Source organism: Crocuta crocuta, unplaced genomic scaffold (assembly GCF_008692635.1).
Source record: "Crocuta crocuta isolate KB4526 unplaced genomic scaffold, BGI_CrCroc_1.0 scaffold367, whole genome shotgun sequence".
NCBI lineage: Eukaryota > Metazoa > Chordata > Mammalia > Carnivora > Hyaenidae > Crocuta > Crocuta crocuta.
The window spans coordinates 5,989,609-6,013,103 of record NW_027527936.1 but is presented as its reverse complement, the minus strand read 5'-3'; the positions used below and the strand labels follow the sequence as shown (position 1 = coordinate 6,013,103).

The 23,495-nt window shown below is 46.7% G+C and overlaps 2 protein-coding genes across 4 annotated transcripts in view; one reads left to right on the top strand and one right to left on the bottom strand.

Moving 5' to 3' along the window:
- The window catches only part of LRRC41 (leucine rich repeat containing 41), a 19,358-nt gene extending 109 nt beyond the window's left edge, over window positions 1-19,249 (top strand). Inside the window, 10 exon segments of the mRNA XM_077752142.1 lie at window positions 1-115; window positions 4,394-4,480; window positions 5,148-5,218; window positions 12,600-13,743; window positions 16,369-16,629; window positions 17,157-17,321; window positions 17,415-17,513; window positions 18,039-18,161; window positions 18,383-18,458; window positions 18,553-19,249. The exon segment at window positions 1-115 is cut by the window's left edge and continues 23 nt beyond it. Coding sequence (XP_077608268.1) covers window positions 1-115; window positions 4,394-4,480; window positions 5,148-5,218; window positions 12,600-13,743; window positions 16,369-16,629; window positions 17,157-17,321; window positions 17,415-17,513; window positions 18,039-18,161; window positions 18,383-18,458; window positions 18,553-18,772 — 2,361 coding nt within the window. The 3' untranslated portion in view covers window positions 18,773-19,249.
- The window catches only part of RAD54L (RAD54 like), a 25,464-nt gene continuing 21,140 nt past the window's right edge, over window positions 19,172-23,495 (bottom strand). For all 3 annotated transcript variants that reach the window (XM_077752144.1, XM_077752143.1, XM_077752145.1), the window contains 4 exons: window positions 23,227-23,305; window positions 22,744-22,923; window positions 19,675-19,838; window positions 19,172-19,578 (listed from right to left, as the gene is read on the bottom strand). In XM_077752144.1, coding sequence (XP_077608270.1) covers window positions 19,368-19,578; window positions 19,675-19,838; window positions 22,744-22,923; window positions 23,227-23,305 — 634 coding nt within the window. In that variant the 3' untranslated portion in view covers window positions 19,172-19,367. The remainder of the gene's footprint in view (window positions 19,579-19,674; window positions 19,839-22,743; window positions 22,924-23,226; window positions 23,306-23,495) is intronic.

The window sequence follows — 23,495 nt, the reverse complement described above, 5'->3', positions numbered from 1 at the left end:
GAGGCGGCGCCAGCGAAGAGCTCGGCCTCGGGCCCCAGCGCTCCCCCCGCCCTGTTCGAGCTGTGCGGGCGGGCGGTGAGCGCCCATATGGGGGTTCTGGAGAGCGGGGTGTGGGGTAAGTCGCGGGGTGAGGGGCTACCTCTGGCAACGAGCGGAGGCGGCCCAGCGGCCGGGGGGCGCGGGGGGCGAGGCCGGGAGGCCTGGGGCAAGGCCCAGCCCGCGTCACTGGAAGCCGCACCGTCGGGTCGGAACATGAATTCCGTGACTGAGCGGACTGGGCAGAGTAAAGGCAGGGACCAAATCGGCAGGTGGACCTGCACCGCGGCCTTGCTGGGGGGGCGCGGGGGGCGAGGCCAGGAGGCCCGGTCTGGGGCCGAGCAGGCAGGGCCGGGACGACAGGGGCTGGAGTGACGGGCCAGCTGTGGGCACCGAACTGACGCTCGAGCCGGGGCCGGGCTGGGGAGTCTCGGATGCCGAACCGACGGGCAGGGATGGCCCTGCCGCTTGGGGGCGGGGGCCGAGGTTGGGAGGCCCGGCCTAAGGCAAGGAGGCCAGGCCCCGGGCCACCTAACCTGACTGATGCGCGGGGCCTCCGGTGTCTGCTTGACAGACCCGGTGTGCCAGCACTCCGGAGGCTAGGCTGATGGGCTAGGGCAGCCCAGCGGATTGGAGAGCGAGAGGCTGGGGAAGAGGCCGAAGGCTTGCGGCGCCGCGGCCTGTCCGACGACCCAGGGCTGAGGGGAGCGCACTGACGACCCGGGCCTCGGGTGCCAAATTGCTTGAGCGCAGGGACTGACTGACGGGCAGGGCAGGGAACGCCGGAGGCCACTCGGATTGGCCTGAACGGAGGAAGGGCCCGAGCGGGTGAAGGAAGGCCGGAGCGGGTCAGCAATCTAGGGAGGCTCGAATGACCGACAGGCAGGAAGGGCCAGGGAGGCCCCAGGCGGGGCGACGGCCCAGGGATCCCGGCTGGGAGGGGGCGCGTCGCAGCTAGGAGGCCTTGGGCTGAGTCGGAGCCAAAAGAGGCACCGGGCCCGAAAGCAGCCGGGACCGACGGCCCGGCCCGGGCTGAGGGTGCCCAGGCTGAGCGGCAAAGGCGGGCGGCCCGCGGGCCTGGGCTGAGGGGCCGGGGAGGGCAAGCCGACGAGACAGGCTGGTGGGCCTGGGAGTAGGGCGGCCCAGCGCGGGCCAGGTAACGCAGGAGAGGAGGCCCGCAGCCGGATGCGCACGCGGAGGCCGGGCTCTGGGGTGGGCCCCGCCGGCCCCAGCCTGGCAGCCGGTGAGACAAACTCGGATGGGCCTGATGAGCACTGATAGTGAGAGTGATAGAGAGCAGAGTGAGGGCTGTGGGGGATAGGCCCGGGCCGCACAGGGGATGAGGGAGGCCTTGGGCCTGACAGACTGGTGGTGTGAGGGGGTGGGGTCCAGAGGCCGGGGCTGAAGCTGGATGAGGCGATCCGGACCAGGCCTAGGGCCCAGGGAACTGGGAGGGAGTGGCAGGAGAGGAGGCCCCCCGGCCTTGAGGGGGTATGGGGGTGGGGTTCTCGAGAAGGCCTCGGGAGTGGTGGTAGTGTCTTTGCCAGGAGGAAGGCCCTGGTAAGGTCAGAAGTGAAGGCTTGAGGTCCTGGGATTCCGGGTTTGGGCTGTACTTTGAGGAGGTGGCTGTGAAGAAAAGGGCCCTGGAGTTTGGTGGACTGGGCCTCCAGGCATAAGGCCCAAGGCTGTGGAGAGTGGTTAAAGAAGGCCCAGGGATGTGGGAAGGCCCTTGGTGAGGTGGGGGTGGGGCACCGATCCTGAAGAGGCCCAAGTGTCTTCCTGTAGTGGGGAAGACCCAGTCCTCAAGCTGGTCCGGGGAGGGGTTGTGGAGGCCCTGTGCCAACAGCTGAGAGGAGAAGGGTCAGGCTGACCCATGGGGAATAGGTGAAGTCTCAGTGGAGCTGGGCAGGGGGCTCAGAAAAGGCCTTGGGAATGTGGAAGAAGGCAGAGAGAGGATTGGCTGTATCAGCCTGGAGCTTCTAGAATGCTAAACTTGGCTAGGAGGGAAGAGGGCTGGGTGTAGAGGCCTCGAGTTGGGAAGAGGAAGCATTAAAGGTATAGGCTGGAAAGAAGCAAGGCCTGGCTTCTTAAGCCTGGCTTAAGAAAAATGGAGAAAGGAAGAGAGGAGTTTGTGGATAATAGGGGATGAGAATCTCCCTGGCTGTGAGAAGGGATGGCTAAACAGAGCAGATTGGAGGGACAGAGGAAGAAGAGCACCTATGGGCCTAGCCTAGGTAAACAGTCACACAGAAAAAGCTGAATCAGGTTAGGCCTCTTAGGAGGACCAAGTAAGAGGCCTGGGAAGAAGTGCTGCTTGGAGGAAGGTCTCAATAAGGGCCAACAGCCAAGAAAGGCTTCTTGGAGGCAGTGGACTAGCGTTACTTTGTGTAGGGAGAGAGAAGGGTAAAGTGAGTAGAGGCAGCAGGAAGGGATACAGTGAGGAAACAAGTAGAATAGGTATGTTATGCCTTGAATGCCAGGATATGGAACTTGAATGCAATAGAGAACCTACATTAATGTAATAGCTTAGAGAATTAATATTTTCATTCAGCCAGTACATTGAGTACTATGTACAAAGAATTATCCTAGACTTGTGGTCGTCAGGATTCATTTATTCCACAAGTAAAGATAAAGGGAGATACTAGAAGTTTTGAAAGATTTTCCCTGGGATATGGTACACTCTAAGATCTTCAACTGTTCTTGGCAGGATGGAGATGGTATTGACAGGATAAGAATAATAATAGACAACGTTTAGTGAGCTTATTATGGCCAGACATGGTCTTAAAAAGATTACAGATGTGATCTTCTTTAATTTTTATAGCAATATTATGAGGTAGTTATTATTACTTATGTTTTAAAATTGAGAAAACTGAGTCTTAAAGATGTTAATTTGCCCAAGGATTCATAACTAAGTAATAGAATCAGAATTTCATTCAGTTTTGCCCAACTCTAGAGACTAAACCATTTAACCACAATATTATAAAGCCTCTGAGATCTAGACATCAGCAAGAGCCAAGTTTTGTTCTTATGATATGTTGAATTTAGAGTTAGGGCCTAATTATTTCTATTGTTCATAGGAAAGTACTAGTTCAGAGTATAGTAGGGGCCAAAAGGATGGGAGTCACCAACCTGGAAGAGTGGGAAGGGAATTTAGCAAAAGCTTGAGAAAGGACACATAATACTTGGAAGATGAGGAGTTGATATGGTGGAAATGGCAAGGACATTCCTAGTAGAGAGCAGGATGACAAAGGCACAGAGACAGGAAACCGTGTAACATGTTAAGTAAATGTAAAAGTAGTTTAGTATGGCCAAAGTATAGGAGGCAAAGCAGGGAGCTAGAGAAGTTACAGCCCAGATTATGTTGGGCATTTTTATCACATATATTCAGTAGGACTTTTTATTTATTTTTATCTTTTTTTGAAAGTTTATTTATTTGGGGCACCTGGGTGGCTTAGTCAGTTAAGNTGGAGAGAGAGAATCCCAAGCAGGCTCCACACTGTCAGTGCAGAGCCCAATGCAGGGCAGGGCTTGAACTCACAAACCTCCAGATCATGACCTGAACTGAAATCAAGAGTTGGACACTTAATCTACTGAACCACCCAGGCACCCTTTTGTGTCTTTTTTTCTTTTTAAGTTTATTTATTTATTTTGAGAGAGAGTGAAAGAGAGCAGAGGAGGGGCAGAGAGAGAGAGAGAATCCCAAGCAGGCTCTGATCCACCAGTACAGAACCCGATGCAGAACTCGAACCCACAAACTGTGAGATCATGACCCTTGCTGAAATCAGGAGTCAGTTGCCTAACCTGGTGCCCCTCAAAAGGACCTTTTAAATGCAAAATGTTTCGGGGCGCCTGGGTGGCTTAGTCGGTTAAGCGTCCGACTTTCGCTTAGGTCATGATCTCGTGGTTCATGGGTTCAAGCCCCGCATCGGGCTCTGTGCTGACAGCCAGCTCAGAGCCTGGAGCCTGTTTCAGAGTCTGACACTCCCTCTCTCTCTGACCCTCCCCTGCTCACGCTGTCTCTCTCTCTCTCCTAGAAATAAATAAAAAACATTAAAAAAATTAAAAAAAATGCAGAATGTTTCATTATGCTTGGGCAGAGTGAGCTGACCAGCTCCTAAATGAGTATATCAGTTTCCTTTATTATCTTATCCTTGAAGATGTGCCTGCCACTGGAATTCCAGCTGCTAACTAGGTGGCTGAAGATAAGTGGATTAGAGTTTGAATTAGACTTAGGTTAGCTTCTAGAGGTTCCATTTGCCAGATGAGAAGTCTGTCCTTCTGTTTTCCTTTCCAATAGGATAAATAATGCTTGAAACCCTGGGAGAAAAAAATAAATTCTGTGTTTTGGTTTTTGTAGCTCTCCCAGGCCCAATACTTCAAAGCATCTTACCTCTGCTCAATATATATTACTTGGAGAGGATTGAGGAAACTGCCCTCAAGAAAGGTGAGTGTCTTTCTCTCTCTTTCTGAGTCACTGATTATAAGCCAGGCACCATGATGTTCTGGTAAATATTACACCTGATACCTGTGTAGAACTCACAGTTTTCAAAAAGTACCCTCACACCTGCTTTTTTACCTGATTCCTGACAGTGTCCAGTGAAACACAAAGCAAATAAATGATCCCAATTATACTAATAAAAGTGAAACCATAGGCATACACAGTTAATAGCTAAACCAGACTAAAACCCAGATCTTCTGAATCTTAGTTTTTCTATATTACTTTGCTGCCTCCCGAGCCAGTCATTGGAAAGATCTGTTAATAGCTAACATTTATCTAATGAATCTTGATGTGCCAAGCACTGTCCTAGGCACTTTATCTGGAGAAACTCATTTAATCTTTTCAACAGCTCTGTGAAATAACTATTATTAACTATGTTTTGCAGATAAGGAAACTGAGGTACAGAAAAATTGAGTAAACTTGCCCAAAGCTGCACAGCTAGAGTGTGGTTTGCTGAGATTTAAACCCAGGCAGTCTGTCTTTAGAGCTATGGCTCTTTACTAGTCTGCCATATTGCTCCTGTGAACCCAGAGAAGGGTAACATTAAAGGCTGATGTACTTCACTCATGGTGGCCAAAGAGCAGCGAAGTAAAGGTGATATTTCTCCCCACAGGCCTCTCTACTCAAGCCATCTGGCGCCGACTATGGGATGAGCTGATGAAGACAAGGCCTTCCAGTTTGGAAGTAAGTTAGCACTAGGTAGAACTCTGGCCTCACTTTGCACACTGAAAGCAGGAATAGCTTACAAACAAAAGCTGGGTGCTGGTAAAGTGCAGACACGGGGTTAGAATGAATTTGGGAGGAGGGCTCTGATGGCTTGTCACAAGGTTCTTTCCATTTGGGATTAGTCACTGGCTTGATTGCTCACCATGTTTGCAGGTAACACAAAACAGAAGGAGGTAGTGATCATGATGGATGGCAGAACCCAGATTCATAGAGGTCTTGACATGGCTGGAACAACGGTCAAACCTAACAAGATTAAATTTAACAGAATAAACCCAGTTCCTCACTTGAGTCTAAAAAATTTCAATTGAATGACCTCAGTGCAAGAGGTGGAGGGGTCTGGTTTAGCAGCAACTTATATAAAAAAGATTAAGGTGGGGTTGGTCAGCAGTGTGCTAAAGCCACTCATATAATGACTATACCCTGAGCTGTGTGAATTAATGTAACTATAACATATGCTGAAGGACAAGGGGGATGATAGACCTGCCTGGCTTTGCAGTGGTCAGGCTACCCCTGGAGTATGGAGAAAGAAGTCAAGGCCACATCATGTGAGTCACACTTGGAACACTGGAGATGTTTTTCCTGAAAAAGAGAAGACCTGGGGAACATGAACTGTCTTGAAATATTTGAATGATTGTGACATAAAAGAGTAATTAATAGACTTGTCCTGGCAGAAGCTAAAGGTGGATAAATTTTTGCCAAACTGATTATAGAATTTTTAAGCCCTGAGCTTATTGGTGATGAAAAAAGCTAATTCCAGAGGTAATACATTTCCCATCACTAAGTGTTCAAATAGAGTCTCGATAACTACCTGACACAAGGGTATTGTAGAAGAAATTCAGCATTGTAAGAGAGGTTGGACATGATAACTTTTAGGGCTCCTTTTAGCCCTGCATTTCTTTTACACGTTGGTTCAGGTATAACTCACTAGATTTCTCTTTAAAGCAGAATTTCTTTTGTTGCTCCATAACCAGGTGACAGGACAAATTGAGTTCAATAAACATTTACTAAAACTTCCCACATGCCAGGTCTTATGTTAGATACTGGAAGTATAGACACAGTCCCTAATCTTAAGGAACTTCACATTTAGCAAGGACATCTGCAAACAAATAATTATGCATGGTAGGATAAGTGTGATTGTACAGGAAGGTTGAGGGAGAAAGGAACATGAAAGTCTTTCTTGGGAAGTAGTATTTCAATTGGGCTTTATGGTGGGTGGGGCCAAGTAATAAGAAAACAAGCTCTTTTTAAAAAAAAAATTTTTTATAATTTATTTTTGAGACAGAGAGACAGAGCATGAGTGGGGGAGGGGCAGAGAGAGAGGGAGACAGAATCTGAAACAGGCTCCAGGCTCTGAGCTGCCAGCACAGAGCCCGACGTGGGGCTCGAACCCATGAACCACAAGATCATGACCTAAGCCGAAGTTGGACGCTTAACTAACTGAGCCACCCAGGAGCCCCAAGAAAACAAGCTCTTATCAGAAATTGGAGATTTAATTTCTGGGGATGCACTGGGTTCAGTAACATTCAGTTCCATATCCTTCAGCTTTTCTACTTCCAGATCTGGATGCAACTCCTGAAGTTCAGTGGGATAATGCTAAGGCCCAACAAAATCTTCAGGTACTATGTACATGAATTAGGCTTTATGAGGAGAAATAGATGCAAGATTAGAAAACAGTAACAGCTTCCTGAAACTTTTAAAGAAGCATGAGATTCACTGTGGCCTAGTGTTTCCCAAGCAGTATGGTTGTCTAGCAGTTGATGGAGATTGTAGTGTCTTTCACTTAGAATAAGCTTTTTTTCCCAACATTATCTCAAGCTTCCTGGTAAAGAATGTATGTTTGTTATCTATTCTTGTCTCAGAGCATTTCAAAACATTAAGGAAACCCCAGGCTTGGTGGCCTAACAGTCACCTAGACAGAGGTCCTGACTTGGATCATATCTATTCCAAAGGGTGCCTTCTTTTGTTTCCCAGTTTTGCGTGACAGTCACTTAACTTCATAATTCAGAAACACTTAATGAGTGCCTGCTCAATTCTAGGCACTATACTAGGTTCTAAGCATACAGCAGTGAACACGATAGAAATAATCCCTGATTGCTTATAAAGAAACAGAATTTCAAATTGTGTAGTACTTTGTGTGTGTGTGTGTGTGTGTGTGTGTGTGTGTGTATTAAGAGCTCTGATAGTCTGGAGACAAAGCAATGGGGAAATGAAGGATTATTTGGTAAATAATTCTCTAGTCACTGGTTAACTATTTGGAAAAAATCAAGTTAGAGCCTCATTTTACAATATACTCAATTTCTATATGGATTAAAAATTAAGTTGTAAAAAGTTAAAGCAGAAAACAACTAAAAAAAGAATAAAGGTGACTGGTTATCTAATCTCAGGATGGAGAGTGTTAATTATTAAATGGGCAGAACCAAAAAAGAAAGTATGGACATATTTGGCCATATACAATGCCAATACAATAAACACAATTTAAAAGGTACATAAACTAAGAAAGAACGTTTGCAACTATTTTAAAACAAGAGGATTCAGAGAATAAGACAAAGACAATATATTCTAGTAGAATACATAAAGATTGGGACAAGTCACAAAATATACAAAATTCCAATATACTTTATTCCAATAAAGTGAAAAATATTCAATCTCAATAATAAAAAATGGGGAAATAAACTTATAACTATTAAATTAGTGAAGCCTTGTTTTGGTTTGTTTTAAAAAGGTAATTCCAGGGTTGGGTGAAACTTGCATTTTAATATGGTATTGGTGGGAGCAAAAATGCTACATAACTGTCTTGATGGGCAATCTGGTGATAATTGTCAAGAGTCTTTAAATATTAATTCTTAGACTACATAAAATTTATAGTACATGAAAATTGAGTTACTCATGAAGATTTATTTCAAGATGTTCATTACAGCAACTTAATATCAAAAACTAGAAATAATTTATTCAATAATGCAGGAACTATTGAATATAATACATCAATATTTTCAAAATATTAATAAAGTCATATTCTAAGAACATTTAAATACATGGTGGTAAAAATGTAATGACACAGTGGTATAATGTTTAAAAAGCCCAGAATTTGAAAATGTTCAAAATTGTCTCAATGTTGTAAAAACAATTATAGCTGTTCATATTTACATATACACTCCCAAGAGTTGGTTTACAGATTTTGTTTCTTTATCTTTCCACAAACAGTATTTCTGTTATCAGAAAAATAGTGGACAATAGTTTGTGAACATTTACTGGCTCTGTTTAGTACAAGAAAAGATTTAGCCTTCCCTAGTTTGTATACACACTTCCTCCTCAACCAGTGCCTGAGCCACCAGCCTGTAATGGGCCAAAGATTGTGTTGGTAGGCAAATATCATTTACCTCTTTGGTGGTGCCTTATTTCCCCTACTCTTGCCGGAAATAAATGTTTATTTTTGAGACACAGAGAATCTGAAGCAGGCTCTGCACTAATAGTGTGAGGATCAAATTCATAAACTGTGAGATCATGACCTGAGCTGAAACCAAAAGTCTATCACTTAATCTTGACTGAGCCACCTAAGTGTCCCCAGAAGAATGTGTTTAAATCTTTTCCTAAATTTTTTTTTGAGTTTACTCATTTTGAAAAAGACAACATGAGCAGGTGAGGTGCAGAGAGAGGGAGAGAGAGAATCCCAAGCAGGCTCCATACCACCAGCGCAGAGCCCAATGCAGGGTTCAAACTCATGGACCATGTGATCATGACCTGAGCCACAATCAAGAATCCCATGCTTAACCTACTGAAACAGTCAGGTGCCCTGATTTTTTTTGATAGACTGTGTGCACATGCTCTCAAGCAGTGGGGGAAGAGGGCAGAGGGAGAGGGAGAGAGAATCTTAAGCAGGCTCCACGCCCGGCACAAAACCCAGTGCAGCACTCGATCCTACAACCTTGAGATCATGACCTGAGCTGTAATCAAGTGTCAGAAACTTAACCAACTGAGCCACCCAGGCACTGCCAAAAGAATGCGTTTAAAGCATTTTGCATTCCTTCAGTGATAGTCTACAAGTCCACAAAATGAATGGCTTGAACTAGATCTCTTAGCTATTTTTCAGCTTTGAAACTAAAACTAAAATTTTTTTAATGTTTATTTTTGAGAGAGAGACAGAAAGTGAACAGGGGAAGGACAGAGAGAGAGGGAGACACAGAATCCAAAGCAGGCTCCAGGTTCTGTGCTGTCAGCACAGAGCCTGACTCTGGGCTTGAAACCACGAACTGCGAGATAGTGACCTGAGCTGAAGTCAGATGCTTAACTGACTGAGCCACCCAGGCACCCCTCAGCTCTGAAATTTTGGTAGATTCTTCTAAAAGGTGGTGATGGAATAAAATGCAGTGAACTGCTGTCTGCTCATAATTAATTGAGAAAATTGTCATAACTAACTTTTCTCTTCTAATCCTCACAACTCTATGATGTAGGTAGGTTTAGTTATCTTCCTCACTTTATAGATGATGAAACTGAGTCAGAAAGAGGTGAAGTTCCTTGTCTGAGGTTATAGTTAGTGAATGGCAGACCCAGGATTCAAGTTGAGGCAGTTTGGCTCTAGAGCACCTGCTCCTATTCACTATGTCATGCTCTTCTCACAGCAGTCACCATGTCTGGGGTATTCCAGTTGCAAATATTCTCTCCCATTGTCTCCGTCAACCAATAAAATGTGTGTGTGTGGCGGGGGGGAACACTATTTAGTTATCAAAACTACATATTCCACGTGCTTCATGGTCAGAAACAGCCACAATATCTTGGCTCATATCTTTGTCCATAGTTTAGGCTGTAAACTGTAAAATACAAAATGTGACTTCTGTTACTGCTAATGATAACCCAGTGAGACTGTCTCACTTGTGAAGTTGAAGCCTTGCTAGGTTACCTGCAGGTGTTTTCCAAGGCTATGAGCCTGGGCCAGCAAATGTGTAGGAAAGTGTCAGAGTGAGGTAGGATTCAGGAATAACCCGCTCTGCTTCTATTCCAGGCTGAGTGGAGATTTGTTTGCCAGGTATTTTTTCCTGGTCCCATAATGCCCCCACATTGTTGCTGGTGAGAGAAGTCCTTCCCCCTTGTGACATGCAGTTAGCTCAAAGACATCATTCCCAATTATTACCACTGCAGGCAGTATCATACGGAATGGCCAGGGCAAAGGGAATGACACTTTTGCCTAAGAATTGGGGCTCAACTCCTGCCAAGAACCTCAGAAGTTTGAGGGTCACTGTGGAATGAGCGAATCCATGGAGGCAGGGCAAGTACCAAAGAGAGGTGCATGTTAGTCTTGGGGAACCTCAGGCCCTTACTACCTTTGCTTCAGGCTGAATAAGCACCCTGCTTAACAGGCTTTGCCTCCATCAAGTTCATTTCACATTCCCCAACTGGGTTATTATCATTAGCAGTAACAGAAGTCACATTTTGTATTTTACAGTTTACAAAGTGCTTTTCCTTGATCTCATTTGAGCTTCACAACAAACCTGTGAAGCAAGTGATATTATCCACCTTTTACAGATGAAGAGATTCAAGAGGTCCAGAGTATAGTGGCAGAGATAATAACTGTATCAAAGTCAGCAGACTTTCTATTGCACTTTAGGAGAGAATGAGGACTTAAGGAAGGCTATGTGTCCTTTGGGGGTAGGGAGGGAAGGTAGCAGTAATTGCTAACCTTTGATATATATCAGAATAATTTGGGGGAGGTCTAAAAAATAAAGATGCACAGGCCTTGGTGGCTCAGTTGACTAAGCATCTGACTTCAGCTCAGGTCATGATCTTGTGATTTATGAGTTTGAGCCCTGCATCAGGCTCTGTAATGACAACTCAGAGCCTGGAACCTGCTTTGGATTCTGTGTCTCCCTCCCTCCCTCCCTCTCAAAAATAAATATTAAAATGTTTTTCACAGGCCTAACCACAGATATAACGTAAGAGGATCACTGTCTGGGTAGCTGACATGAATTTTGGAGAAACAAAAGCTCCGTAGTAAATCTTGATGTGCACCAAGGGTTGAGAAACGCTTGCATTCAGAGGTCTAAATGTACCAGAATAGTCTGATAAAATTTTATGTGCATCAAAGCCAGTAACTATTGCTTTGGAGAAACCAAATCTAAGATTTGGACCTTGATCTCCAGGAATCTCTCATCTGGTTAGGATAAAACATGTGACAACATGTTGAGACAACATGAGACAGGTTTACCAATGTCTATGACCTGAGTAGTCAGAGTATCAGGAGAGTCCCACAAGAGAGGCAGAGGGAGGGGTAAAAGGGGCACACAGAGACACTGAGACAAATAGCCTCAACAAGAGTGAAATGTTGGGGCTCCTGGGTGGTTCAGTTGGTTAAGCATTCGACTTCGTCTCAGGTCATGATATCGCAGTCCATGGGTTCAAGCCCTGCATTAGGCTCTGCTGACAGCTCAAGCCTGGAGCCTGCTTTGGATTCTGTCTCCTTCTCTCTCTCTCAAAAATTAAACATTTAAAAATTTATTAAAAAAAAAAAAGTGAAATGTTAGTAGGTCCTCTCAGGAAGCCTATTTGGTTTGGCAATGAAGAGCATTTCTGGCAGGAAATTTCTGTAGGAAAAGGACATAGAAGGCGGATTTGGGTCAATATGGTGATCAGTTTGTCCAGAACAAAGCATTCACATGAGCAAGATGTAGGAGATAAATCTTCTCAGATAGACAGAGGCCTTATTGTACAGGGCTCTCCCTGCCAGGCTGAGGAACTTCAGATTAACCCTCAGCAGTGGAGATTGTGAAGGTTTTAAAGCAGAATGTAGTCAGACATGTTTTACAAAGATGAATCCAGTGGACTTGTGTATAAAGGTTTGAGGAGAAAATGAGGTGGGGGAGCAATCAGGAAGCTGGTGGTCAGGTGTGAGGTGATAAGGGTCTGAACAAAGGTGGTAGTGGTAAGAATGGAAAGTTGGATCAGGTTATAGAAACAAACATGGAAGAAACCACAGGAGTGAATGTTTCACTTGGATGGCAGGCACTCTAACAAAATCATCTCTGGAACCACATATTCGCAGTTCAAATCTTGATTCTACCATTTGCCTGGGTAACCACAGGGAGTAACAACTTTTGTGCCTTGTTTTTCCTACCTGTAAAATGGGGGTAATAGTAATATATACCTCAAAGATGTGAAGATTAAATGAATTTGTATCAACTTAGAATGTTGCCTGATTCATCAAGTAGCTATTGGAACAGAGGAACCTGGGATGTTGATGGTTCAATGGATCGTCCTTAGTATCACAGCTATTGGAATGGAGGAACCTGGGATGAGGATTCAGTGGGTAGGCCTCAGTATCACAGCTGTCTGGCATGTTCTTTGCTTTCAGAGTGTGACCTGTTGGCGAGCCAAGTTTATGGAGGCCTTTTTTTCCCATGTTCTACGTGGGACCATTGATGTATCTTCTGACAGGCGTCTCTGTGACCAGCGCTTCTCACCTCTTCTGCATAGCTCCCGCCATGTCCGGCAGCTGACCATCTGCAATATGCTGCAGGGTGCGACTGAGCTGGTGGCTGAGCCCAACCGCAGGGTTCTGGAGACCCTGGCCAGTTCCCTGCACACCCTCAAGTTCCGCCACCTGCTGTTCTCTGATGTGGCTGCCCAGCAGTCACTTCGGCAGCTGTTGCATCAGCTTATTCACCATGGGGCTGTCAGCCAGGTGTCGCTGTACTCCTGGCCTGTGCCTGAGTCAGCCCTTTTCATCCTCATCCTCACCATGAGTGCTGGCTTCTGGCAGCCAGGCCCTGGTGGTCCACCTTGCCGCCTCTGTGGAGAGGCCTCCCGAGGCCGGGCCCCATCACGAGATGAAGGGTCCCTCCTGCTGGGCTCGCGCCGGCCTCGCAGGGATGCTGCTGAGCGATGTGCCGCAGCCCTGATGGCCTCCCGGAGGAAGAGTGAAGCCAAGCAGACGGCCAGAGCTGCACCTGCTACCCGGGTAACACGCCGGAGCACACAGGAGAGCCTGATAGCAGGTGGGACAGACCCTAAGAGGGATCTGCACCCTCCGGCAACCTCCTACGAGGCTCCTGGCACCAAGCGGCCACCCTCTGCTCCAGCCACCACCTCCTCTGCCTCTGCCTCCTCTTCCACATCCTCATCCAAACGGGCTCCAGCTAGTTCAGCCCCACAGCCTAAGCCCCTAAAGCGTTTTAAGCGAGCTGCAGGGAAGAAGGGTGCTCGCACCCGTCAGGGGTCTGGTGCGGAGTCTGAAGACCTGTATGACTTTGTTTTCATTGTGGCTGGTGAGAAGGAGGATGGGGAAGAGATGGAGATCGGGGAAGTGGCTTGTGGAGCTCTGGATGGATCAGATCCCAGCTGCCTGGGGCTTCCAGCACTGGAGGCCTCCCAGAGATTCCGAAGCATTTCCACCTTGGAGCTCTTCACAGTTCCACTCTCCACAGAGGCGGCTCTGACACTGTGCCACCTGCTGAGTTCCTGGGTGTCTCTGGAGAGCCTCACACTCTCCTATAATGGTGAGTGCCCTGCAGGGGCAGAGATGGGTCTCACAGCAGCACCAGCTGTGTGCCCAATCCTGTGGAGGGGAATAGGGAATGCCATCAAGGAGCCGGAGATGCAGCCCTGCCTGCCTCAGAGCAGGGCAGAGGGCACGCGCGCGCGCGCGCACACACACACACACACACACACACACACACGAAGCAGTGGCAGACTTAGTGTTAGGGAAGACCATGAGGTCTATAGGCTTGATTTAGATTTGGAAGCAGGGGTTCCTGAGAAGCAGTGAGAACCTTAAGAATGGGTACATTTTAGATATGGTAGACAATCTACAGGCAGGTGGGAACAGTATAGTGTATGCAGGCCCAGCCAGGGCTAAGGTTGGGTCCCACCACTCCTATCAAAGCAGCCATATAGACAAGGTGTAGACCACGTTTTTATCAGACCAGCAACCTGCAAAGCAGTCCTCAGTTCTTTACCACCTGGCTGTGCCCAGCTAGCCAAACTTCACCTCCAGGTAAATCCATCAATCTACTTAAGTTGCTGAGCACTGATGGAGAAAATCACACAACTGTGCAGACTGGTGCTACTACTGTACATTCAGTCATCATCCTTATATGGATCCTGTATTTGTAACATTAACTCCCATTCCTACTACTATCCATATCCTCCCTTTTCCTTTCTTAGCAGATAACTTCACCTCCTACTTCAGAGAAAATAGAAGCCATCACACCTGAACTTCAACTTATTTTTAACCAACCTATAAACTCTCCTACATCTGCATTCATCCTTTCCTCCTTCACAATGGAAGAGATGGCCATCCTATCTAAGGCTAACTCTTTAACCTGTGCTCTGGATCCATACCTTCTTGCCTTCTTCGGAAAGCTTATTTTTCAAATGCCTTAGTAATAAGAACTTTTATATATTGCTTAGTATGTATCTGGCATAACTTAAGTATTATTATATGAATTGAATCCTTACAACAACCCTATGAGATCAAGTGGTTTGCCTAGGATAACCTCGCTAATAACTTGTAGAGCCAGGATCCAAATCCAGGCAACCTGATTCCAGGATCCAAGGTTTTCACCAGTCCTTAGTGCTACCCTCCTTCTCCAAGGTCTTCCCTGTTGCTAAGTCCAACACATACGTTTTAGTCCTCCTCTTATAATTTTTGGCAGGATTTGCTGCTATGAAGTAGTCTTCATCAAATACTCATTTCCACTACCTCAAAATCTGTTTTTCTCTTCTCCCTCTCTGGACATTATCTCTTAACGTTCAGAGTTCTTCAGAGCTCTGCCACTTTATACATGCTTCCTGAACAGTTCTGTCCATTCTCGCAGTTTGAAAGGCCAGCTATGCTGAAAACTCCCCAATCTATGACACTGGCTCAGATCTTTCTAAATTCCAGAACCACTGAGCCAGCCAACTACTAGATATCACTTCATCATCCACACGCCCTGCAACCTGAATGCATCTTCTCCCCTCCACGTGATCCTCCTCCTGTCCTGTCCATGACCTCACATCTGACTCAGCCTGGTTTTTCTTTTGCAGTCTCAAATCCACTTATTTCTCTATTTCCACATCCTTAATTTGAGCCACCATTACTTCTCACCCAGATTCATCATTTCAACAACAGCTCCTCCTGACTTCATACTCCCCATGCAATTCACTATCTACACTACAGCCCAAGGTTTTTTGTTTTTTTTTTTTTAATGAAAAGGTCATTTAAAATCCCTTCAATGGTTTCCTGTCACCATACTTACTACAGTTCATTTGTGTTCTCACTCCTGCTTACCTTCATAGTGGTATCTTGGACACTTTCCCCATGTACTTTACACACCAGCCACACTGAATATTTTCAGTTCTTGGAACCTGCCACTCTTCCTCCTTCAGGCCTTTATATATGCTGAGTTCTTGTATTCTTTAAGACTCAACTGAACTTTCTACTGTGAGAACCCAGACTGGGTGCTAAGTACCCATCCTTTGTGCTTCTACAATACTTAGCTTCTCCAGTTACCCTCACACATATTTTTGTTGTTAATCAGGCTACATAGGCATTAGCAAGATCTGTTGCTGTCTACTGTCTAGTAAAAAAACAAAAAAAATGCATTTTCTAGGTGCTGGGTAAGGTTTAGTTGAAGGAATGCATCAGCAGGGGCCTTCTCACTCCAAGGGGGAGAATAGGGTCCAAGATCCCTTCTGGATCCTGTTCCCTTTTGTGGGATGTGGTTATCCTTTTCTGCTCTATTCCCACCTAATTATCCTTTAAAGTCTTTGCTATTGAGTCATTGCCACTCCCCTGCTTAGATTTCAAATGTTCCACATGACCTATAAGAAAAGTCCAGAGACTTCTGCTGCCCTCTGGGCCCATCATTCAGCTGGCAGCACAATATCCCCCACCACATCCTTCTATTTTGTGACTGCCCTGACTGAACTTGAGGGCATGGCCCAGTACAGTAGACATCAGTTTGCTGGTTACCTGAGGAAAAAAGACAATGGGTGAATAGTTGAAACAAAGGATTTTAAATAATCCTGATCCAAAGCTCAAGAGAATTGGTAGTCATCAACAGAAATAACGAGTGGTCTCTGAATGTTATTCCTGCTGACACTCCCACATGACTGACCTAACCTCTTTCCTGCCATAGGCCTGGGCTCTAACATCTTCCGCCTGCTGGACAGTCTGCGGGCCCTGTCAGGCCAGGCTGGATGCCGCCTCCGTGCCCTGCATCTCAGTGATCTGTTCTCACCACTGCCCATCCTGGAGCTGACACGTGCCATTGTGCGAGCCCTGCCCCTGCTGCGGGTCCTCTCTATTCGTGTTGACCACCCCAGCCAGAGGGACAACCCTGCCGTGCCAGGGAACGCAGGGCCCCCTAGCCACATAATTGGGGATGAGGAGATACCAGGTGAAGCACTGCGTGCGCGCGTGTGTGCATGTGTTCACACAAATGTGCAGATGTATTTGTGTAGAAAAGGTGGGAAGACCCAATCCAGGCCTCGCAACATTCACTCCTGGCTTATCTGAAATCCATTCCTTCATTAGAGCCTGCTGTTCTTAAAGATGACCATGGGCTGGACAGGGCCCAGACCACTACAAGCCCAACAGAAAGTGAACATGGCAGATGAGTCTCCAGAAAAAGGGTCTAAGGACCCTTCTGTATGTCCCCTTGGATCCTGTGTTTCCTATCTCACCACTCTGGACACTCCTATTTGTTTGTCTGAATAGTCTAGTCTTCCTGGACTAAAAGCACCAGAAGGACAAGGACTAAATCTAGTGCTCTTTTCAGAACCTAGCAGAGCACCTAGTGTGTGGCAGGCACTCAGTGACAAGTAGATAAACAAGATTTTTCAGTGAATGTCTAAAAGACAGGATTGGACCTGCTATGAGAGTAGGAGATGGCCTGCTGGAATCTTTTCTCCCTATCATATCCAGAAAACTGCCTGGAACAGCTGGAGATGGGATTTCCACGGGGAGCCCAACCAGCCCCACTGCTCTGCTCTGTACTGAAGGCCTCAGGTTCTCTGCAGCAGCTGTCTCTGGATAGTGCTACCTTTGCCTCTCCCCAGGATTTTGGGCTTGTGTTACAGACACTCAAAGGTAGGACCCAGCTAGAATAGTAAAGGGGAGGGTAGGAAACCCTGTTATCATTCTTTGGGAAAGCTAAGGCCTGTGGCCTCTGCCCCCATGCAGAGTACAACCTAGCCCTGAAGAGGCTGAGCTTCCACGACATGAATCTGGCTGACTGTCAGAGCGAGGTGCTCTTTTTGCTACAGAATCTGACTCTTCAAGGTAAATTCATCATAACCTAGGGCACTACTGGGTCCTCACTGTGCCACTGTTCTTTTCTTGGCTTATGTCCTCAACTATAAAATGGTTATAGAACTGGCATGATCTTCCTTCTAAGAGGTCCCAAACTCAACTCCTGTACTAAACATGGGATAATTACTCAAGTTTTTCTTTCAGTGGCTGACAGAAGTACTGGTGGTGGGGAAGGATAGATATGCTGTATCAGGCTCCCCTCATGGACTTGCCCATAATCCCTACCCCTGCATAGAGGGCAGGCAGTGGATACAGGGAAAAGAAGTGAATGTAGAACTGTCCACACAAAAAACCTCCCTACAGTGAACCTCTGGGCTCAGTCTCTTAATTATATCTGATTTAGTTCCAGTCTTGCTTGGCATCTTAGACAAATTCCTTTCTCTTTCTGGGCCTCTATAAAATGTCTACACCCCTTGCTAAGGCCAGCTGGGGCAGGAGGGGCAGCACTAAGTCCTAATGTTAGCCATCAGAATTTATTCTAATTTCTCTTGACAGAGATTACCTTCTCCTTCTGCCGTCTGTTTGAGAAGCGCCCGGCCCAGTTTCTGCCTGAGATGGTTGCTGCTATGAAGGGCAACTCCACACTGAAGGGCCTCCGGCTGCCAGGGAACCGCCTGGGTGGGGGCAGGGCCCTGGGAAGGGACAGGGGTAAAGGAGCCAGTCCTTTGACCTCGAAACTCAGTGGAGGAAGGCATAGGCCTCTCTGCTGGGAATGTGGAGGTTGGAATATAGTTGTGTGCTGGGGCTTTCGGAGGCTGGGCTTCTCCCCACCAGAAATGGGTTGGGACACCCTTGTTCCCTGTTCTTGGGTGATTAGACATTTCTCCCCTTTTCCTCAGGGAATGCTGGCCTGCTGGCCCTGGCAGATGTTTTCTCAGAGGATTCATCCTCCTCTCTGTGTCAGCTGGACATCAGGTACATGGGAAGGAGGAGGGGTCAAGGGATAGAGCTGCAGAGATATAGGCTAGGGATTGTTTCCTGGGTGTCTAATCCATCTCACCCCTACCAGTTCCAACTGCATCAAGCCAGATGGTCTTCTGGAGTTCGCCAAGCGGCTGGAGCGCTGGGGCCGTGGAGCCTTTGGTCACCTGCGTCTCTTCCAGAATTGGCTGGACCAGGATGCAGTCACAGCCAGGGAAGCCATTCGGCGGCTCCGGGCCACTTGTCACGTGGTTAGCGACTCGTGGGACTCATCCCAGGCCTTTGCAGATTATGTCAGCACCATGTGATGGGGCCCATGCTTCACAGGCCCATGCTCAGTACCATCAGCTTGCAGGGGCTGTGACATGGGCTGCCCAGAACTCCCAAACACCAATTCTGTCTTTCTCTTTCTGCCACCTTTTTTTCTCTTTTTCCTTCCTCCCTTGCACTGAGGTCCTGGAGGTCTTGATGGGCTCAGCAAAGGCACTCTCACAACTGGGTTACAGCCTTTAGGCCCCTTACCCACTACTCTCGGAACCCTGGGTCAGGTTACAGTGCTCACCAGTCACTGAGGACAGCTCGTCTCCCCCTGCCTGAGGGTCCTGCTTTCCCTCCTCAAGCAGGTCCCTAGGCTTTAGAGAAGTACAGGAGTGTCCACTACCAGGCCTCTTCCCTGCTGGGCTCACCATGCTGCTCCCAGGCCTCAGTCCCTTTCATACCTTTATTCCTTTCTTTTTTTTAACCAAAAAAGTTTTTCTTATAAAATAAACTTTGGGCAAACATCATGCAGCCCTCCTTGATGATTTTTGTCCCAGAGAACAAAATTCAGCAGGGTCCTATGTGGCAAGGAGCCCCCTTTCCCTGTCTCCTTCCTCTAATAGCTACACCCAGACCAGCTGGTTATCAGCGGAGACCCCGCTGCTCCTCATGAGACTGCTGATGGAAGACGAATGTGATGGCTGTGGAGGCAACATCCCAGGCAGCCTGGAGTACCTCATCCTTGAGCCCCCGTTTATCAGTGTTATGGTTCCACTGAGCCAGATCTGAGGTGCAGTCAGAACCATCAGCGGGTGGCCGGACCTGGTGGTTGTTGACACAGCGGCGGCAGCGCAACCTGGGGGCAGAGGACAGAGCTGTGGTAACTAGAGATCCCGTCTCCATGCTGTGCAGGGAGTTCAGAGGTAATGGCCCGCAAGGGCACCCCACCCACCTGTCATGTGTGTCGCTGAGGCTAGCCTCGTCCAGGGTAAACAGCTCCTTCAACTCGCCAAGAGAGAAGTGCCGTTCCACATCCTGCTCCTCACCCACCACACAGCTGCTCAGTGCCTTCTTGTGGCTCTGGCGCTGAAAGATCTTCTCCTCAATGGTTCCTGCCTGGGGTAGGGGTGCCCAAAGATGTACAGCTAAGTCATTCCGATACATACGGAGTGGGAAAACCCAGGTGTGGAAACTATAGCCATGCAAGAGAAGGGGAAATGAATGAAAAGTAAAAGTCCTATAGCAACACATCTGCTCAGCTGAGCCCATTTTCCCAATCTTGTCTCTTGGGAACATGACTTGTACATGTCTGCTCACCCTGGATATTTTCTGTATGAATGGAGGGTTTCATGTCCTGGCTAAATTCCTTCAGAGTGAGCTGAGGTTTGTAGCAGCTTCACCAGACCTCCATGCCAAGCCCAGGCCTCTCACACTCAATAAATATCATTTGGGTATCCTATGCCAGGCCCTGTGCCAACACTAGCTTCTAGGCTACTGGGAGAGACATATAAACTAATTGGTACATTAACAGAAACCTGTATAGGATTCCCAAGGGCCCACAAGAGGCGTGGCATAGGGGGAAAGTATTGAAAAGCTTGAAGTGACAATTATCCTTGAGTTGAATGTTAAAAACCAAATAGATGGGTTACAACAAGAGAAGGGAAGGCTCGTGGGCCCCACATTAGGAACAAAGGCTTTAGCCTGCCCTACTAGAGGACTGAGGAGTTGAGCCTGTCTTGAGGATGGTGGGAATGTAGTAAGAGCTGGGACTGAGTGAGTCAGCAGAGACCATACCGGAGAAATGTAGATGCCAGGCTTGGCATGTGTCCTGCAAGTGATGAAAAGCAAAATCAGAATTTTTGGAAAGTTCATTCTGGAAGCAATATATGATGAACAGATTAAGACCAAAGGTAAAGCATTAGGAAGCTGCTGCAATATCCAAGTGAAAGAGGACTGTGACCTTAGCACAAGGCAAAGAGGAAGGTCAGATAAGGAAATTTCCAGAAGATAATGATTTGTTGTTAGGACACAGAGAATGGCCCAGTAAGATGATACCCAGATTTGGTTGGGTTGGATAATGGAGACATAAAATGACAAAATTCAGAAAGGAAATGAATTTAGTCACCATGCCCCTAAAGTATTCATAAGATATACAAGTCAAAATGTACAACAGGTGATGGAAATATGGGTGTAGAATTCAGATGAAGAGGTCATGGCTAAACATTTAGAGATTTGTCAATACAATGAATGTATGTAATCATAGAGGTAGGAAAACCAGAGTGGAATTTCCAAAGAGAATACAATTTTATTTTTTTAATGTTTATTCATTTTTGAGAGAAAGTGCCAGAGGGGTAGAGTGAGAGGAAGACACAGAATCCAAGGCAGGCTCCAGGCTATGAGTGGTTAGCACAGAGCCTGACATGGGGCTTGAACTCACAAACCTCAAGATCATGACCTGAGTGGAAGTCTGCAGGTAACCAACTGAGCCACCCAGGTGCCCTGAGAATAGAATTTTAAAGACTAGTAGTCAACAGTGTCAGATACACAAAGGAAAAATCAAGAGTTTCTTGTTTTGGTAAGTAGGAAGCCAGTACTACATTCAAAAGCAGGTTCAAAAGCAGTTGATGAGTGAATAGAAGATAAGGAAGTGAAGCTTTGGAGAAATGTGACAGTGAATGCATGGAAAGTAACCCAAGGTAGTGGCTACAATAGGACAGAGAGTTAAACTGTTTTAAGGTGAGAGCTTCCTCAGCATGTGTATAGACTTGGGGAAATTAAGGAGACCTTAATCAACTAAGAAAGAAGGAAAACGATCCAGGGCAGAGCTGGAATGATAAGTCTCAAACAAAGAAGGAAATTATCTTCTTGGGAAGGGAAGAACAGGTCTAGAGATATACAAAAGAGAGGTGAGAGAATTCAAGCCTGGTGGCCTACATTTTTTCTGTGAAGCAGAAGACAACGTCTCTGGAAAAAGAATGAGAAACAGGGTTACGGAAAAACCTTGAGGAAAGTGGTGAAGGCTTGAAGTGGCTGTTGAAAGAAACGAGATAGATCCCTGCCCAAAATGGAATATGTGAATTTGTGGTAGTGCTGATCTACACCCGCAAATTTTATCTGGTGCAGAAGCTGAGAAGAGCTGTAGTGATCCAAGTGGAGTAGGTATTACAGAAAGAGTGGGTGAAAGGATACACAGTAGGAAGCAGGCCAAACAAAGAGAAGTGAAGCCAAACTGGGGAAAAGGTGAGGTACTAGGGACCTTAGGCTAAAGCAGAAATAGGAGATATGAGAAAGCTGGAAGGACAGGAAGTTGAGAACAGAATGATAGTTATTACAGTTTTGGGTACTGTGTATAGTTCTGGTATTACTAAAGTCCCGAGTGTGGCCTTGGGAGTAATTAAATGGGAAGAAGTTGAACTGGTCATTAGAGATGAGGTCAAGGAAACATGGAGGCTGGAGTGCTGGATAACTGCATAGTCCTTGAAGTCAGGATGATAACTGAATTTGAGGAAGAAATGAAGCTAGGCTGGTATCCAAAGTCATCAGTGAATTAGGAAAGGAGCATAGGGTAGATGACAGTAACAAGGAAGAAAAGAGAGTAGTCAAGTTAGAGAACACGAGCTTTAAAACAGAACTATAGGATGGATGCTCTGTATGACTGATCACTGAGAACTTGAGGAATGTCAATACTTGCGGGACACATGGAGTAGGAGATTATAAGGCAAGTGAACAGAAATCAGGTAGAAATCAGGTGAGGGAAACCAGGTGTCTTGTGAAGAGATGAGGCCACAAGGGGTTTGTCAACCACTGGACAGGTATCCAGAAGCCGTAGTAAGGTTTTGAAGGAATGGGGTGGAGAGAGGGAGCAAGAACAGAAGAATTCAGGGCTCTGGCTAAGCCCATAGCGTGGCTACTGGTAGAGGCAGAGTGAACAAACAGGTACCGAGAAACAACCCTAGATGGTCCTAAAGGTCTTTTTCATCACCCACCCCTACTCTGACTACAGTCCCGTCCCCATCCTTACAGACAGCAGGCGATAGATATAGCAGGTCTTCTTTTGACCATCACGCCAGACCCGGGCCATGGCTTGTTCATCATTAGCTGGGTTCCAGTCAGGGTCAAACATGACCAGTCGGTTTGCCCCAATGAGATTGAGGCCACAACCCCCAGCTTTGCTGCTCAGCATGAAGACAAAGTCAGGGCTCTGGAAAGAAAGGAAGCAGGAGAAAAGAACCTCTTGCAGTCTGAACTGGAATCCTATTCAGCCCCGCCAACTGTTGTATCTCTCATATATCTGTACTCTTATGCTGTGAGGACTACCAATTTGTCTGCCTACCAATTTCCCAGCCCAGCTATCACCAACCAGCCCAACCCCACCACACCCACCAAGGTGGGGGGAAAAAAAATCAAAGAGACCCTAAAGCAGAGCACCCTTCTAATTTCTCTATCAACCATTGATTCTGATGTTACTGCATTAGTAGCATGGGAACAGGGGTTGTACATTTACCAATGGATTGTTGAAGCGCTCTACAACCTTGGCTCGCTTCTTAATGGACATTGTGCCATCCAAGCGGACATACAAGTACCTAAAAGGGAATCCAAACATCAAAACCCAAGTAGAAGTAGAGGTTGGCTACTGAAGGAACTGAACTAACCAGGCTTGAGGCTATTCATCTACAGCTTGAGGGCCTAAACTCCCAAAGGGAGAGGCAGGGGACTAAGGGCCAGGACTCGGTCCTCTGGAAGTACCTGAAGGACCAGGGGCTATTCTGCTTG